At 54.2% G+C, this 14,633-nt stretch overlaps 6 protein-coding genes across 6 annotated transcripts; all 6 read left to right on the top strand.

The window, feature by feature from the left end:
* Positions 1 to 57: 57 nt before the first annotated feature.
* Positions 58 to 945, top strand: CLAFUR5_14347 (uncharacterized protein; the record flags this gene model as incomplete). Its single annotated transcript, XM_047913495.1, has 2 exons — positions 58 to 370; positions 425 to 945. The coding sequence occupies 2 exons, from the start codon at positions 58 to 60 to the stop codon at positions 943 to 945; spliced, it is 834 nt and encodes a 277-aa protein (XP_047769758.1).
* A 171-nt stretch (positions 946 to 1,116) lies between these two features.
* On the top strand, positions 1,117 to 3,378 carry CLAFUR5_14346 (uncharacterized protein; the record flags this gene model as incomplete). The annotated part of the gene is made up of 6 exons (XM_047913494.1): positions 1,117 to 1,633; positions 1,692 to 1,943; positions 2,000 to 2,245; positions 2,298 to 2,623; positions 2,678 to 3,110; positions 3,182 to 3,378. The coding sequence occupies 6 exons, from the start codon at positions 1,117 to 1,119 to the stop codon at positions 3,376 to 3,378; spliced, it is 1,971 nt and encodes a 656-aa protein (XP_047769757.1).
* Positions 3,379 to 4,137: 759 nt separating this feature from the next.
* Positions 4,138 to 5,116, top strand: CLAFUR5_14345 (uncharacterized protein; the record flags this gene model as incomplete). The annotated part of the gene is made up of 3 exons (XM_047913493.1): positions 4,138 to 4,260; positions 4,315 to 4,821; positions 4,874 to 5,116. 3 exons carry the CDS (start codon positions 4,138 to 4,140, stop codon positions 5,114 to 5,116), a joined length of 873 nt encoding a protein of 290 aa, XP_047769212.1.
* Positions 5,117 to 5,896: 780 nt separating this feature from the next.
* CLAFUR5_14344 (uncharacterized protein) lies at positions 5,897 to 7,270 on the top strand (the record flags this gene model as incomplete). Its single annotated transcript, XM_047913492.1, has 3 exons — positions 5,897 to 6,055; positions 6,107 to 6,574; positions 6,620 to 7,270. The coding sequence occupies 3 exons, from the start codon at positions 5,897 to 5,899 to the stop codon at positions 7,268 to 7,270; spliced, it is 1,278 nt and encodes a 425-aa protein (XP_047769209.1).
* Positions 7,271 to 7,539: 269 nt separating this feature from the next.
* CLAFUR5_14343 (uncharacterized protein) lies at positions 7,540 to 9,008 on the top strand (the record flags this gene model as incomplete). The annotated part of the gene is made up of 2 exons (XM_047913491.1): positions 7,540 to 7,668; positions 7,725 to 9,008. The coding sequence occupies 2 exons, from the start codon at positions 7,540 to 7,542 to the stop codon at positions 9,006 to 9,008; spliced, it is 1,413 nt and encodes a 470-aa protein (XP_047769499.1).
* Positions 9,009 to 10,076: 1,068 nt separating this feature from the next.
* CLAFUR5_14342 (putative feruloyl esterase B-2) lies at positions 10,077 to 14,496 on the top strand (the record flags this gene model as incomplete). The annotated part of the gene is made up of 4 exons (XM_047913490.1): positions 10,077 to 10,119; positions 10,187 to 11,828; positions 11,884 to 11,910; positions 12,849 to 14,496. The coding sequence occupies 4 exons, from the start codon at positions 10,077 to 10,079 to the stop codon at positions 14,494 to 14,496; spliced, it is 3,360 nt and encodes a 1,119-aa protein (XP_047769692.1).
* Between the last annotated feature and the right edge of the window lie 137 nt (positions 14,497 to 14,633).

Raw genomic sequence — 14,633 nt, 5'->3', positions numbered from 1 at the left:
CACGTCAAGAAAGAAGTTGCGACCAACGAACATCTCTGCACTTTCACATCGCCAACCATGTCGGACTCAGAAGACCAGGCCGGCGTGCCTCTAATAGAAGACCTCTCAGACTCTCCCGACCCTCAAGCGTCCAAGTCTACGAAACGCAAGCGCGAAGCTGACGACGAATCGAAGAAAGCAGCCAGAAAGAAGAAGAGAACGAAGAAAAAGCCCGACGATGTCGACCACTCGAACCTTGACAGTGAACTGGGGATCAACAGGGCGCTCGCGCATATGGACAGTCAGTTGATGGCAGATCATATCGCGCAGAGGACGAGGAGGTTTCAGCCGGATCTGAGTGCCGTGGAATTGGAGGACGTGCATATACCAGGTAGGAAATGCTAGAAGATACGGTATGGACATGACTGCTGACCATTCGGTACAGCAAAAGCAATCCTCGACACAACATCCTTCGAAAAGCCCCGGACAACAGACGTCCTCCCAGACTTCCTAGAGCAATTCGCCGGCTCAGCAAAACGCAAGAAGAAGCTCTCCCAATCCTCCACCTCCAAAGCCTTCCCCCACACCCTCGTCATAACAGGCGCAGGCCTCCGCGCCGCAGACCTGACCCGCGCGCTACGCAAGTTTGAGACGAAGGACAGCAAAGTCGCCAAACTCTTCGCCAAGCACATCAAGCTGAAGGAGGCCATTGAGACGGTCAAGAAGACGAAGATGGGGATTGGTGTTGGGACGCCGCAGAGGGTGATTGATTTGCTGGAAGATGGGGCGTTGAAGGTGGAGGGCTTGGAGAGGGTTGTGGTGGATGCGAGTCATATTGATCAGAAGAAGAGGGGAGTGCTGGATATGAAGGAGGTTCAGGTGCCGTTGGTGAAGTTGCTGGGGAGGGAGGAGTTGAGGGGGAGGTATGGGAAGGGTGAAGGGAAGGTGGAGTTCCTGTTCTTCTGAGTGGGTGAGGATATGTGTGGTCTACACGGGTGTATGGCTGTCGAGGACTGCGAGGACATTGCCACGTCGAACTGATGGAAGCGCAGACGAGGATCGGGGCAAAGTGTGCTTGACTCGATTGAGTGAGTCCGCAGTACGCTAGCTGTATACGTGCTGTTCCATGCCACACGAATGCCCATGTTTGCTCCGTCACTGAGGACACACACGACAGACATTCAAGGCTGCCGTCCTCATTCACTGACCCTTAGTTCGATCGCCGTTCTTTCCTCCGCCTTCGTGAGCCTTGTCTATCCGAACGCACGCCGCGTCGACAACAACTCATTTCAGCCAATTCGGGCTCTCGAGTCCATCACTGAGCCCGCATCTTCACGAGATTGCTTCATTCTCGCGCTCGTGACTCCGTTTCATCTTCGTCATTTGCACCTTCAGCTTGAGCACGAGCCTCACACACAACCGCATAAGAATTTTCGCCATCCACCCAATAACTCTTCTCATCTCAACCCCAAACACCACACTCGCTTGGTCACCGCACTTCACGACAGACCTCCTCCGACCACCACAACTTCCTACACACACCCCCAAACAGCAAGCATGCTTTCCGCCATGACTGCCGTCAAGGCCGCCGCCATCTTGGCATTCCCACTCGCTTATGCTGCGGACTTATCTGCGTATGAGGGCTACTCCGCTGGTACGTCCCCTTCTCATATCCTCGAGAGCCTCTACCACACATACTAACATTGGGCTAGAGTGCATCACCTGCAACTCCTGGATGCTCACCAGCGCTTCCAACCCCAGCTACTTCGAGGGCGACAATCCACTCGTCGCCGTCTGCGCCGCTGGCAATGACAAGACCTTCCGGCCATGTGACAAGCTCTGCATCGACAAGTTCGGACACTCCCTCCGCCAGAACAAGTGCGCTGGCTCCGTCCAGAACGGTGGTCACAAGCAGGCTCGTCAGACCGAGAACGTCATCGGCAATTATGAGGGTTACTCTGAGGGTATGTATCAAGTCCTCCAGAGTCATGGACGCTTCACGTGCTGACCTCACATCCAGAGTGCACTCAGTGTTACTCCAACGCCCTGCCCAGCGCTTTCCAGCCACCATACACCTACGGTGACAACCCACTCACTGCCGTCTGCGCCTCGGGCAACGACCAGTTCTTCCGTCCATGTGACCAGCTCTGCATTGACCAGTACGGCCACACCTTCCGTCAGAGCAAGTGCGCTGGCTCCGGACACGGTCTCATGCAGGCTCGTCAGGCTGAGAACGTCTTTTCCGGCTACGAGGGCTACTCCGAGGGTGAGTCTCGTGTCTTCTTCGTTCGTATCCATCGCATGCTAACACCACCCAGACTGCACCTCATGCTTCTCCAATCTTCTCTCCAGCGCTTACAGCCCAGCCTATACTGCTGGTGACAACCCACTGACGGCAGTCTGCGCCTCCGGCAACAACGACATCTTCAAGGTCTGCGACGCCAAGTGCGTTGACGAATATGGCCACACTTTCCGCCAGAACAAGTGTGCTGGCTCCGTCAAGGCACCTCCCAGCAAGCGCGACTCCAGCTGTGAGATCTGCTGGAAGACGAGGAGCTCCGAGCTGGGCTGCAACACTCCTTTCGTCATCGCAGGCCACGAGTTCGAGCTTGCTGGCTGCATGTGCCAGCCAGGCAAGATCGACGTACGAAGCCCTCACCCTCATCCAAAATAATGACTTCGCTGACATCTTCCACAGTCCTTCAAGCAGTGCGACGCTCAGTGCAACCAGGGCGGCATGTTCCCCAGCTACGCCTGCGCTGTGCTCGGTCTCAGCAAGCGTCACGAGGACGAGACTACCACCTCGAGTTCCACCTCGGTCTCCACCTCAACTACCTTCGAGACTACCACCAAGACTGTCGACCCATCGACGACCTCTTGCAACTCGACCACCTCCCTCCTCGTTGCCCCAGCCGCCACCGACGTGCCTTGCCCACCTGGGTACAAGTTCTGCTACACTACTGCCGTGGCTGGCTCGTGTGTTCTGTCTGAACTGCCATGTGATGGTACCCCAGCCGCCACCACCACCGGTAAGCCATGCCCATCTGGGTACAAGTCCTGCTACACTACTGCCTGGAGTGGCTTGTGCATCCTCCCTGAACTGCCATGTCCTGGTACTCCGAACCCGCTTGGTATGTTCATGTGGCAGGGCTTGCATCTCATCCTCCTGTCCTTGATCTCTATGCTGACATGTATCTCTTAGGCCCAGGCCCAGTCTCTGCGAACAGCACCATCCCATTCGCCTCTGGCACCATCGGCCTCACTCACCCAACCGCCAACGCCACTACTGGCCAGCCATCCGAGGCCCCACCGACCTATAACAACGGCGCTTCTGGTCTCGGCGGCTTCGGTGCTGCCGCGTTCAGTGTCGTTGCCGTTCTCATGGGTGCCTTCGCTTAGGCGGGGCAAGGAGACACATACTTACGAATGAGCAAGGAAGGTTTTCTGCTTTGCTTCTGTTATGATGGATGAGTACATACTTACTACCGGCGCTTGACAAAGCTCAACGCTGGCTAGGCTGGCGCTCAACAAAGCTCGAGGCCACGCTGAATAGAGTAGAACGACACTGCCGTCGATGAAATGAAACGAACTCAACGAATGAGATTGCTGCTTCTCGAGCCCTCTCGTCTTCTGTCTTCGAGTCTACATGTACCTTGCCGTCCTCCAGATTGTCTTCCTCGACCACGACTTCCCCAAGCTCGTCGTCATTAGTGTCGCCATCCGCGCTAGATCATCGCCCCTTCCTGACTCTGCCCTGACCTTCGTCCTGGCCGGAACTTCCTCCCCCTCCCCTGATATCAGTCGACGCAATCAGACGTGCGTGATTGACGAGCACCCTTCTCATTTGGGATGGAACATCAGTCGGCATGGAAAACGATGCGAGAACGAGGTCTTTGCCGTGGTTGCGTGGTTCACGATAGAGCAAAGTATCTGCGGCTATTCAAACACTGATGAAACTATGCTCGAGCCTTGTACAAGAGGCCACAGATCCGTAGTCGCAAATAGCGGATTGACATGTGATCAGGCGGCGGATGTGGCACGTGCTTGCCGTCAATTCCAGCGTTTGCCCATGACCTCACTACTTCTTTGACTTCTTTGCCCTACAGAACAACGTCACTCACACCAATCCCTCTGCAGAACCACCACAAGTCGCACAAAATGAAGCCTATCGTGCTATTGTTGCTTCCAGTCGCCACGGCGCTTACGCAGGCGCTACCTGACGATGAGATGTCTCACACCCTCCAATGGAGCAGAAAATCAGCACCAGGGTGCAGTGCAGAAGTAAGCTCAATCCATTCATGCTCGGGCATCTTGAAGTTCACACGCGTATGACAGACTGCGTCGTACGGCAACGATCTCGTAAAAGTAGATTGCTCATTTTCGAGATCATCATGTCTCGAAAACTGCGCTGAGAACATTGATCTTGCAGTCACTCAGCTCAATCAATACTATCAGGAGCGCTGCAATGGCGAGAGAAATCTTCAGGAGGACACTCGCAAATACAAACTGCTATCCAGCGTCCAGCGGATCGTTGACAGTTACGTCAACTTCAACAGACTGGAGATGGACCTCGAGGCCAAAGTTCAGGTGGGCACGACACTCCAAGGTCTCCAGAGAAATCTGACCAGCTTGGAGCGACAGCGTGGAGAGTGGATCGACTCTTGTCGTCGCACTACCTTGCCAGGTCGCATTACTCCAGTGGGATGGCACAACGGTCCCAATCAAGAGAGCCAAGGTAGTGCTGCGATCGAGAAGCCCAGCACAACACTCCCAGCCCTTCCATCTGCCTCACCAAAACACATCCCTACCAAGGCCGAGACAGCACAAGCAGAGCTAATCAAGGTATATCATTCCCTATCGAGCCCAAAGTTCTCTGCTGACCACATCACTCCAGATGCGGTACTCCGTCAAGGACGCCTCGGACAACATCCAAGCCATTTGTGCACCCAACGGAAACTCGACCGACACGCTCACCGTTCAATTCGAGTACTCCGTCTGCCACACCAAAGTCCGCGAAGGCCTAGATCTGCTCCTCAACCTCGAGGGTAACTACGACAAAGCTCTTGTCCCATACGAGTACTTCACCTTCACAGACGCCGAAGCTCTCTCTTCTCAGTTGGGCGAAGTCATCTCCTAGCGGTTGAAAGTCGTACACCAAGCCTACAGCCATACCATCAAGAAGATTGCTTTCGTGCCATCGAGCAAGATTTCTTGAAGCTGCAGGAGATCAAGACGCTGCGTGGTGCTTATGGCGAGATCGAGGCACACAATGCAAGAAAGAGAAAGAACGAAGAGTTTGACGTCAAATTCGCACGTCTCATCGACTGGGGACTCGTGGCCTTCTTCACGTCCCTTGTCCTACTCGTATGCATCGGACATATCATGATGTGACGCGATAAGCGTCGGGAGAGGGACGAGAAGATGATCAAGGAGGACCTTGAAGAGTGCAGCGTACCCGGGGCGGAGGAATTGGAGCATAGCGAGAAGGCGGGTCTTTTGGCAGGGGATCACGGCGATGATGGTCTGGAAGCGGATCTGTGCCACGTTGAGGTGGATTCGAGCTGTCATGGTGGCCCGAGGGCGTGCTATAATTTGCATGGACACTGCTAGGTGACGTAGCGGAGATGTTAGCCAGCCTCTAGAACAGAGGCGTGTAACCCCTAAGTAGATTTTCGCGTAGGCTCTACGGTCAGTAGCAGCAAAATCCAGATCTTGCAAATAGACAGATTCCGTCACATGTCCTTCATATGATTCATGTGTGCACGCCAAGCTAGCGCCGCGTGGTTCGCGCTGTGGCTGCTTCGCTGTCAGACCGGCGAGACTTTTTAAGCCCAGCGAGATCCTTTTGGAACGTACCTAGCTCATCCTCCACTGTACTGCACAACACCTGCGACAATACCACCACACAGGACACGACATGGAGCTTCCACTATTATTGCTGTCAGCAACAGCAGCAACACTTACCAACGCGTACCCACGTAACGTCAAAATAATGTCAGAGGGCGGAGCTTTCAGGCAAGCAAACGCAACAGAAGAAGCCAAGGTCTCAGCCGCGATGGCAGACCAAGACAAGCAGGTAAATTGATGCCCTCAAGCATGATCACACGTTCTTCACTGACCTTTCCAGCTCCTGGAGGCACATATTCCCAACATTTCTAAGAACTGCATACCGTCTGCAGATGGCACTTTCAACAAAGTCCTTACCCCAGGATGCGTCGAGGTGATTGGCTTCTCGCTCGAGACCGCGACTGAGCTTGATGACGCTTACCGAGAAGGTGACAGTGCAGCTGATAGCCACACGGAGGCTGCCGAGACGGAGCTATTACTCATGATCGAGCACGTCGTCGAAGGAGCCGTGGACCGCCGCCTCAACGACCGCCTCAACAACCTCGGCACGCAGCTGGCCAGCGAGGAGGGTCCTCATGATCTGGCAGCACTCCAGGAGGATGTTAGCCGGGTCCAGGAAATGCGCATTCAACGCCTGAACAAAGATCCGTCCACTGAGAAAGCTTCAAAGCATGTCCTTTCAGACTCGATCTGCGACAAAGCTTGCCGCACGCAGATGGACGTGGCCATAGCAGAAGCTGCGGTGAAAGTCCGTGCCGTCAATCTGAAGATGCACTTCTAGAAGGGCGATCAGATCGCAGATGCTCTCCTCGAAGCTCGTTTTGCTGTCGACGATATCCTCAATATCGTTCGGAACTACAATGGCCTTTCCGACGAAAATCGACAGAAGTTCGATGGTATTGTGCCGCTCATAGTGCAACTTGCGCTCAAGGTCGAGACTATGATGGGACTGGCGAGCGTTAATCCAGGAGGTGACGGGGTGAAAGAGTTTGATGGAATGGTTGCCCAGATGCAAACCGACTTGGAGCGCGCTTTCGACTCGGGGATCTGGACTGCATTTGAGGCACCACCTCTTCAGCAGGAGCAGGAATCAGAGGAGGAACCAAAGCTCATGCCGATAAAGACACACGAACTGGATCCAATACATGACGAGGCGGTCCCAGTGACTGAAGAAGTCTCGCCCGAAGAGGAAGAAGGCGAGAACCACAGCGAGGCGATCAACAAGTCTTTGAGTCCATTCCACTCAACATGGGCCCAGGTTGCTTCCGTCCTGGGCATGCTAGGACTCTCCTTGGTGGTCCTTCTTTGCGTCCAGCGTTGCAATGCTCAGAAGCGCAAGCAGCAATATCGAGCATTGAGGACTGCTGACTCCTTTGAGCTGAACGAGAGCATGAGCGATGGCATAAGCGAGACGGAGGAGCTTATAGCCAAAGTAACCGAGTAGACCAAGGCGACTGAGTAGAGTAGGATAGTCCCTTGTTTGAGCTGAACCTGAGACGATTCCCGAGAAGAGTGGTTCCAGAGTCTTCACATGTCCTCCAAATGATTCACGTGCGAGCTCGATGCTAGTGTCTTACCACGCGGTTGGTTCGCGGTGTGACTGCCTCGCTTGTACATCGGTGAAACTTCTTAAGGCTGACGACAACCTCTGGCGACCACATCCACCACCCTACCACGCATGTCCTACAGCAGCACCGCCACATTCGGCAGAACATGAAACGAGTCTTACCGCTACTGCTGGCGACAGCAGCGACGCTGACATGCGCCCATCCTCTATACCCCGAGGTGTCATCAGCGTTCAACCCTGGCAACCACACCGGAGACGGTCTCACGTACGCAGGAGTGAGTCCATCATGCGGCAGGTGAACTACACAATATGCTGACTTCTTAATGTCCAGATCGTCCAGGGGCGTATTCCTCAGGTGCAGGACATATGCATGAACGCTCCTCAGAGCCAGATCCCCATTCTCCTCTCAGAGCTCTGCGTCGACGTCCTGAAAGCCTCACTCAATATGTTGAAAGGCTGGGAAGAAGAGTACCACGAGGCTATGCAAATTGAGTGGCACAAGAAGGGCATCTGGACGACCGATGACAAGCGGAGCCATGAGCTGGCGCAGGCCTCTGTCCTCTGGTATAAGGTCGTGAATGTGGTCACACGAGCTGTTACCGCTCATTTTGAGCACAAGGATGAGATCCCGGATCCTGAGACTAATATCAAGATGTTGACGTTCCTTCAGAATGATATTATTACCCTTGGACAAGTCCGAAGGCAGAGGCCGGAGATGGAGTATTCTCCGAATGATGATGAGGCAGGGAAGGACAAGACGGTCCTGGATCAGGGTGATATCCTCGCCAGTGAGAACCCCTCCCGCGTGGAAAATGAAGAGGTCGAAGGCCCCTCAGAGCCAGAAATGGTCGACCACACCTCAACCATCGACGGCGAAGAAGTCCACATGTACCTCCCCGTCTGTGACCAAGCCTGCCAGAACGCCACCCACTTCACTAGCTGGTTCAGCATGAGCACAATTGCGGTCCATCAAGCATGTGAAAGCGGTTGTTACACAACACGTTGTCTGAGCATGACCCAAAATTCTCTCGCAGACCTCCTGGGGTTCAATGACTACTACAACAGCCATGACCCTGACAGTCCGGACTGGCAAATTCACAGCACCCAGCGGACTGCGGAAGAACTGCTGATGAAGATTGAGAAGGCGGTTCTTATGGCGCAGCTGGAATGGGCCACAGATAATCATGCCAGTGAGACTGGCCAGATGCTGATCAAGATCAAGGATGATCTGTGGCAGTTGCGGAGCCAGAAGCACTGGCCAGGCCAGAAGGTACCCTCGCCTCCGCCAGATCTTTCTCAGCAGGAAGGCGGGAGACTAACTCCCGAGAGTGCGACTCCAGATCCTGGCCAAGTGAAGGTGATACCCACAGTACCGGAGCAAAACACCAAGATGAGCACCTGGTCACTCGTCAAAATGCCACTGGGACTAATGTCTCTTCTACTCCTGATGGCTGCGGTGTTTCAAGGACTTCGCGCGAGCCATGTGTTCGAAGAGAAGACGGACCAGCGCTATGAGCTTGAGCAAGGCATGACTGAACGTCTGCGTGAGGACGACGAGCTCTTGGCCGATGCATCGGTGTGGGATCGCCCTTGGTCTGAGCTGAAGCTGTGTTGATGGCTATCTGGTCGACGAGGGATCTTTGAGAGTGGCAGGCAGCTTGGGACTGGATGGTTCATTAAGCGTAGCGACCGAGCGCTAGCCACACCGGAGTACGAGCTTGCGAGTACGTAGGTGAGGCGTCAGCGAGGGAGTGAAGCTCTATACCAGCCCTCAACTAGCCTTGGCGCCCGCTCTGATTGGTCAACTTTCAAGTTTTAGGGTCACGTGACCTACTGCACTGTGCCTGTTGGCGAACTCGCAAACATATACTCGTCGCTCACGCCTATGTCGTCGTATAATAAGCACTGTACGTCGGGTAGCGGTAGCGTGGATCGCACGCTACTTTGCAGTCTAGAAGGGTTGGTAGAGAGCTCCACTCCGCTACGCTTACCTTTGGAGGTTCACAACCGCCAACAGCACATTTTATCCTAGGCGAAGTTGAGATGGCGATCAGAGGTTGCATATTCTGTCTGTCAACCCAGCAATCTCTCATGTTTCCAGAGTGCTTCCTTCTAACGTGGAGTCGGCTTGGACTTCATTTCGGGCAGGTCAGATCGACTTCGCGGTTCAATGATATTATTTCCCGGGACGTTCAAATGGATGGAATTGGTCCAGCACGATCCATTCAGCCGCGAACCGAGCACGGACGCTCCAAATCGCCGGCGCAGGCCGAGGCAGCATGACGTGCATGACATGTTTCCTTGACCTCCATACATGTACATGTATCGTGTGAGCACTTCGATATCGCCTTCCTCTTGCTACCATCGCGCATATCTGGCGCCTGCGGAGTGTGATGCTTCGTGCCGTGTCGCCGATATGCTGGCGATGTGCAAGCAGGACCCCAAAGTCTCCATCTGTTTCCGGAGCAGACCTCAACGCGATCAGATCATTGCATCGAAGTGGTGGACTGAGCACGCGACAGTACTTACATACCAGGAATGCAGCGATACAACGCCGAGTACCGACGATTAATGCTGGGCTTGGACTCAAACGATACCAGAGCGCCTTCTCGCCGGTGCGACCTCCTTCACCAGAATCTTTGGGCAAACCGACTGCGGCGAAGACATATCGACGCACGCGGAAATGGCTACGACGATTAGTTCGATTATCGATCCTGCTCGGAATAGTATACGGCGTTGATACCAACTTTTACGACTCGTGTATAACTCGATCATTCCGAACCTTTGGCACAGGCCTATGGATCGCACTGGACTACCAGCTTAACTTTCGCCCTGATCCTTGGGTAGGCGACAGTGTAGCCGATGTACACAACCGCAGTGCGAGGACAGTCTTCGAGCTACTCCGAGCCAATGGCGGGCTATACCTCAAGATCGGCCAAGCGATCGCTATGCAGAGCGCGATTCTGCCACCAGAGTTCCAGAAGATGTTCGCGCGCATGTTTGACGATGCGCCGCAGAATACATGGCGTGAGGTGGAGACGGTCATCAAGGAGGACTTTGGCAAGAGCGTAGAGGAAGTATTTGGTATCAGCTTCAGTGGTGATGCGGATAAGGGGGTAATGGAACGGACAGCAAGAGCAAGTGCGAGTGTGGCGCAAGTACATTGGGCACGTCTGCCAGATGGGCGTGAGGTGGCCATCAAGATTCAGAAGAAAGAGATTGCGAGACAAGTCGGGTGGGATCTGTGGTCGTTCAGGGTTGTGAGCAAGATATATTCGTGGTGGTTTGATCTACCGCTTTACCACTTGGTGCCGTACATCTGCGATAGACTGATGGCTGAGACGGACTTCCGGAAAGAGGCAGACAACTCGAGACAGATGCGCAAGCTCATTCAAGGCGAACCTCGTCTACGGGACAGAGTTTACATCCCTGCAGAGTATCCGGAGCTCAGCAGCAAGCGCGTCATGACTGCAGAGTGGATCGAGGGTGTTCGTCTGTGGGATAAAGAAGGCGTCGAGAGTTCCTGGAAAGGTGGCTGGCGCAAAGGCTCACCTGGTGCAGGCGGTGCTCAGCTGCCACCACCACCACCACCTTCTGTCAAGGCTTCTATCCGAGCGAACAACCCCGACGATGAAAAGCTCAAACCGAAACGAGACCACTGGCGTGGTGCATCCGGCAAAGGGGGTCTCGGCTTGAGCTTCAAGCCAGTAATGCAAACAATGGTCGACCTCTTCAGCGCGCAAATGTTCCTCTGGGGCCTCGTTCACTGCGACCCACACCCTGGCAACATCTTCATCCGCCGTCTCCCCTCCGGCAAACCCGAACTCGTCCTGATCGACCACGGTCTCTACATCCAAATGTCTCCCAAATTCCGGCGAGAATACGCCCTCTTCTGGCGAAGCTTGATGACCTTCGACAACAAAACCATGGCCAAGATCACCGAAGAAGAATGGGGCGTCGACGCACCGGACATCTTCGCCAGTGCCACTCTGATGAGACCCTACCAAGGAGGCGACAACAAAACCATGGAAGGCATCAAGAAACTCAGCAAAATGGACCAAAAACAACGACAGTTCGAAATGCAACAGCGTATGCGCCGCGACATTCGCGATATCCTTGCGAACCAGGACAAATTCCCGCAAGAACTTATCTTCATTGGCCGCAACCTCCGGATTGTGCAAGGGAACAACCAGTTCCTCGGCTCCCCCGTTAACAGGATCAAGATTACTGGCTACTGGGCTAGTCGAGCTTTGACGGAGGATCGTGAGGCGAGGGCGGTTGAGAGATGGAAAGAGTATGGGAAGCACTGTCTGTTTAGGTTTGTGCTGTTTGCGACTGATTTGTGGTTTTATTGGGCGAAGTTTAGACAGGCGGTTGGAGTGGGGAAGGGGATGGATGATGATATTGAGGAGAGTATGAAGAAGATGGCGGAGGGGTGAGTTTGAACGTGGAATGGTTTTGTGGAACTTTGCTAACTAATGGTGTCGCAGGATTGGAGTTGAGCTCCAGCATGGTGTGTTTGATGGGTGATAATCCCGCAAGTGGCTGTGTATCATGTGAACGTAATTGTACAGAAGTTTCAGCGTCAAATGGTGGCATTACGCGGAGGGTGATGGCGAATCAGACGATGGAGCCTGAGTGGCTTGAAGATATCGTTGCTATCCAACTTTGAGTGCAAGGGCAAACGCTCTTGGGCACGAGTTAAGTACTCAAGAGCACCTTCACCAACGACTTGAGCGCCAGATGGTACGGCCTTGCTACCATATCTCAAAACTGAGGTTGCATGTACAGAACGCAGCAGACGGATATACCGGTATTGAAAACGCAGCCTTGCTGGCCATGTCAGGGACACAGGAACCACAAACGGCATGCGGCTGCACTGCCCTACTAATCATTGCGTGGCGGATAAATGTCCGCCAAGTCTTTGGACGCAGGAACATCTGCCGAACCTAATCTCGCCCGCCTTCGGTTGGACTTTACCGGGAGCCGAGGTCACACCGCGCTTGAGGTGACGACTGCCGTGCAACGTCAGGCCGTTGAACGTTTTCTGCAAACGATTGGAAAGAGTACGACGAAGGGACGATCACTTCAACCAAAAACGGCATCCAGTGAATAACAAGACTGCTACAAGACTGGACCAAACCATACATCTTGGCAACAACCATTTCCAACAGAAGCTACACGATCTATGTGCCGCCCAACTGTCAAGCCTCCATCAAGGCTTCCCCTACCTGCTGCCGACACCAAGGCCGCGTGACCATGCATGGCGCCAACGCGTGGAGTGCGTCGCCCATGGGGCTAGTGGACGAACTAATACTATGGGGATCAAGACTACTCCGAGATGCTGTCACGGCTGTGTGCGAGTATGTATAAACATGCTTGTCCCCATCTCCTTGGACATCGAGGTAGGGCTTCGCAAGCTTCGGCGCCCTTTCTGACACTGCTTCTTCCAAAGTGCTGCTTGTCAAGTTTTTTCAATGATTCTTCGGGTTTTGTCGTTGGGCCTTGTGGCTTTAGGCCTTGTGCAAGGTCAGACTCAGACTCAAAATTTTGTGCTAAGGGATCCAGAGGCTGCGTGCGAGGGTATTGCGAGAGAGTTCCAGAGAGAGAATGTTACGGTCAACTTTAGTCGTTATATTGCGGCTGGGACAAACGTCAGTCTGGATCAGAGCACGCCTGAGTTACGGTCGTGTACGCGACCATCTCAAGTCGTGCCCGTCGACCTCTGCCGCGTGGCCATGTACGTCTCGACATCGAGCCGTTCTGGCATCACCTTGGAAGCCTGGCTCCCCACGAACTGGACTGGAAGGTTCCTGAGTACTGGCAACGGCGGTCTCAACGGATGTCTCCAGTACGAGGACGTAGCATACGGAACTTCCTTCGGCTTCGCCACGGTCGGTGCGAATAACGGCCACAACGGGACTCGCGGTCTGGCTTTCAAGGACAATCCAGATGTGATGGAAGATTTTGCGTGGCGGAGCTTATACACTGAGACGGTAGTTGGCAAGGAGATTACGAAGGCTTACTACAGCAAGCAGCAGATCCCGGGGAAGAGCTATTACATAGGCTGCTCCACTGGAGGACGGCAAGGGTTCAAGATGGTTCAGGATTGGCCGCAGCTGTTTGATGGGGTCCTGGTAGGCGCGCCTGCTCTGGCTTTTGATAATTTGACGTCTTGGTCTGGTCACTTTTTGCCAATTACTGGTTCGAACACGTCGGATACCTTCGTCTCTCCAGACAAGTGGGCGCTAGTTCACCAGGACATTCTCAAACAATGTGACGCCCTCGATGGCGTCAAAGACGGCATCCTCGAAGACCCAACCCTCTGCTCCTACAAGCCTGTCAGCCTCCAATGCTCCTCAACCGCCACCAACACCTCCAACTGCCTCACCGCAAAACAAGTCGTGACTGTTCAGCGAGTGTTCGAGGATTACTACGGTAAAAACGGCGCCCTCATCTTCCCCCGCATGCAACCCGGCAGCGAACTCGCCTCCTCCCACATCGAATACAACGGCCAACCCTTCCCCTACACCGAAGACTGGTTCCGCTACGCAATCCTCAACGACCCCACCTGGAACGCCTCCACCCTAAACGCCAGCACGGCCGCCTACGCAGCGGCCAAAAACCCCTTCAACATCGAAAGCTGGAACGGCGACTTATTCCCCTTCGCCGCCCGCGGTGGCAAAATTCTCCATTACCATGGCCAAATGGATAGCATCATCACTTCCGCAAACAGTCCCCGCTACTACGACCACGTGGCCGCCACCATGTCGCAATCCCCCTCTGAGCTCGACGAGTTCTACCGCTTCTTTAGAATCGGGGGGATGGATCATTGCACGGGCGGGTTGGGGGCGTATGTTGTTGGGCAGGAGTTTGTGGCTGGGAGTCCGTTTCAGGATGCGCAGCATAATGTGTTGAGGAGGATTATTGAGTGGGTCGAAGAAGGGAAGGCGCCGGAGAGTATTACGGGGGTCAGGTTTGTGAATGATACGGTGGCGTTGGGGGTGGATTTTGAGAGGAGGCATTGTAGGTATCCGTTGAGGAATGAGTGTGTGGATCCGGATAATTATAAGGATGTGGAGAGTTGGAGGTGTGTGCCGTAGGGGAGGGGAGGAGGTGGATGTGTGTGTTTAGAAGGATGCGTGAACGCTGTCAATGTGATGCTGTGCTATGCAAGCCACGTTAGGCTGTGTGTCCATCATCATGGGTTTCATCAACCATATCACCGCCACAATCCCTC

Source organism: Fulvia fulva, chromosome 13, assembly GCF_020509005.1.
Source record: "Fulvia fulva chromosome 13, complete sequence".
In the NCBI taxonomy this organism is placed as follows: Eukaryota; Fungi; Ascomycota; class Dothideomycetes; order Mycosphaerellales; family Mycosphaerellaceae; genus Fulvia; species Fulvia fulva.
Note: the sequence above shows the minus strand (reverse complement) of the source record. Positions and strands in the feature narration are given on the sequence as shown.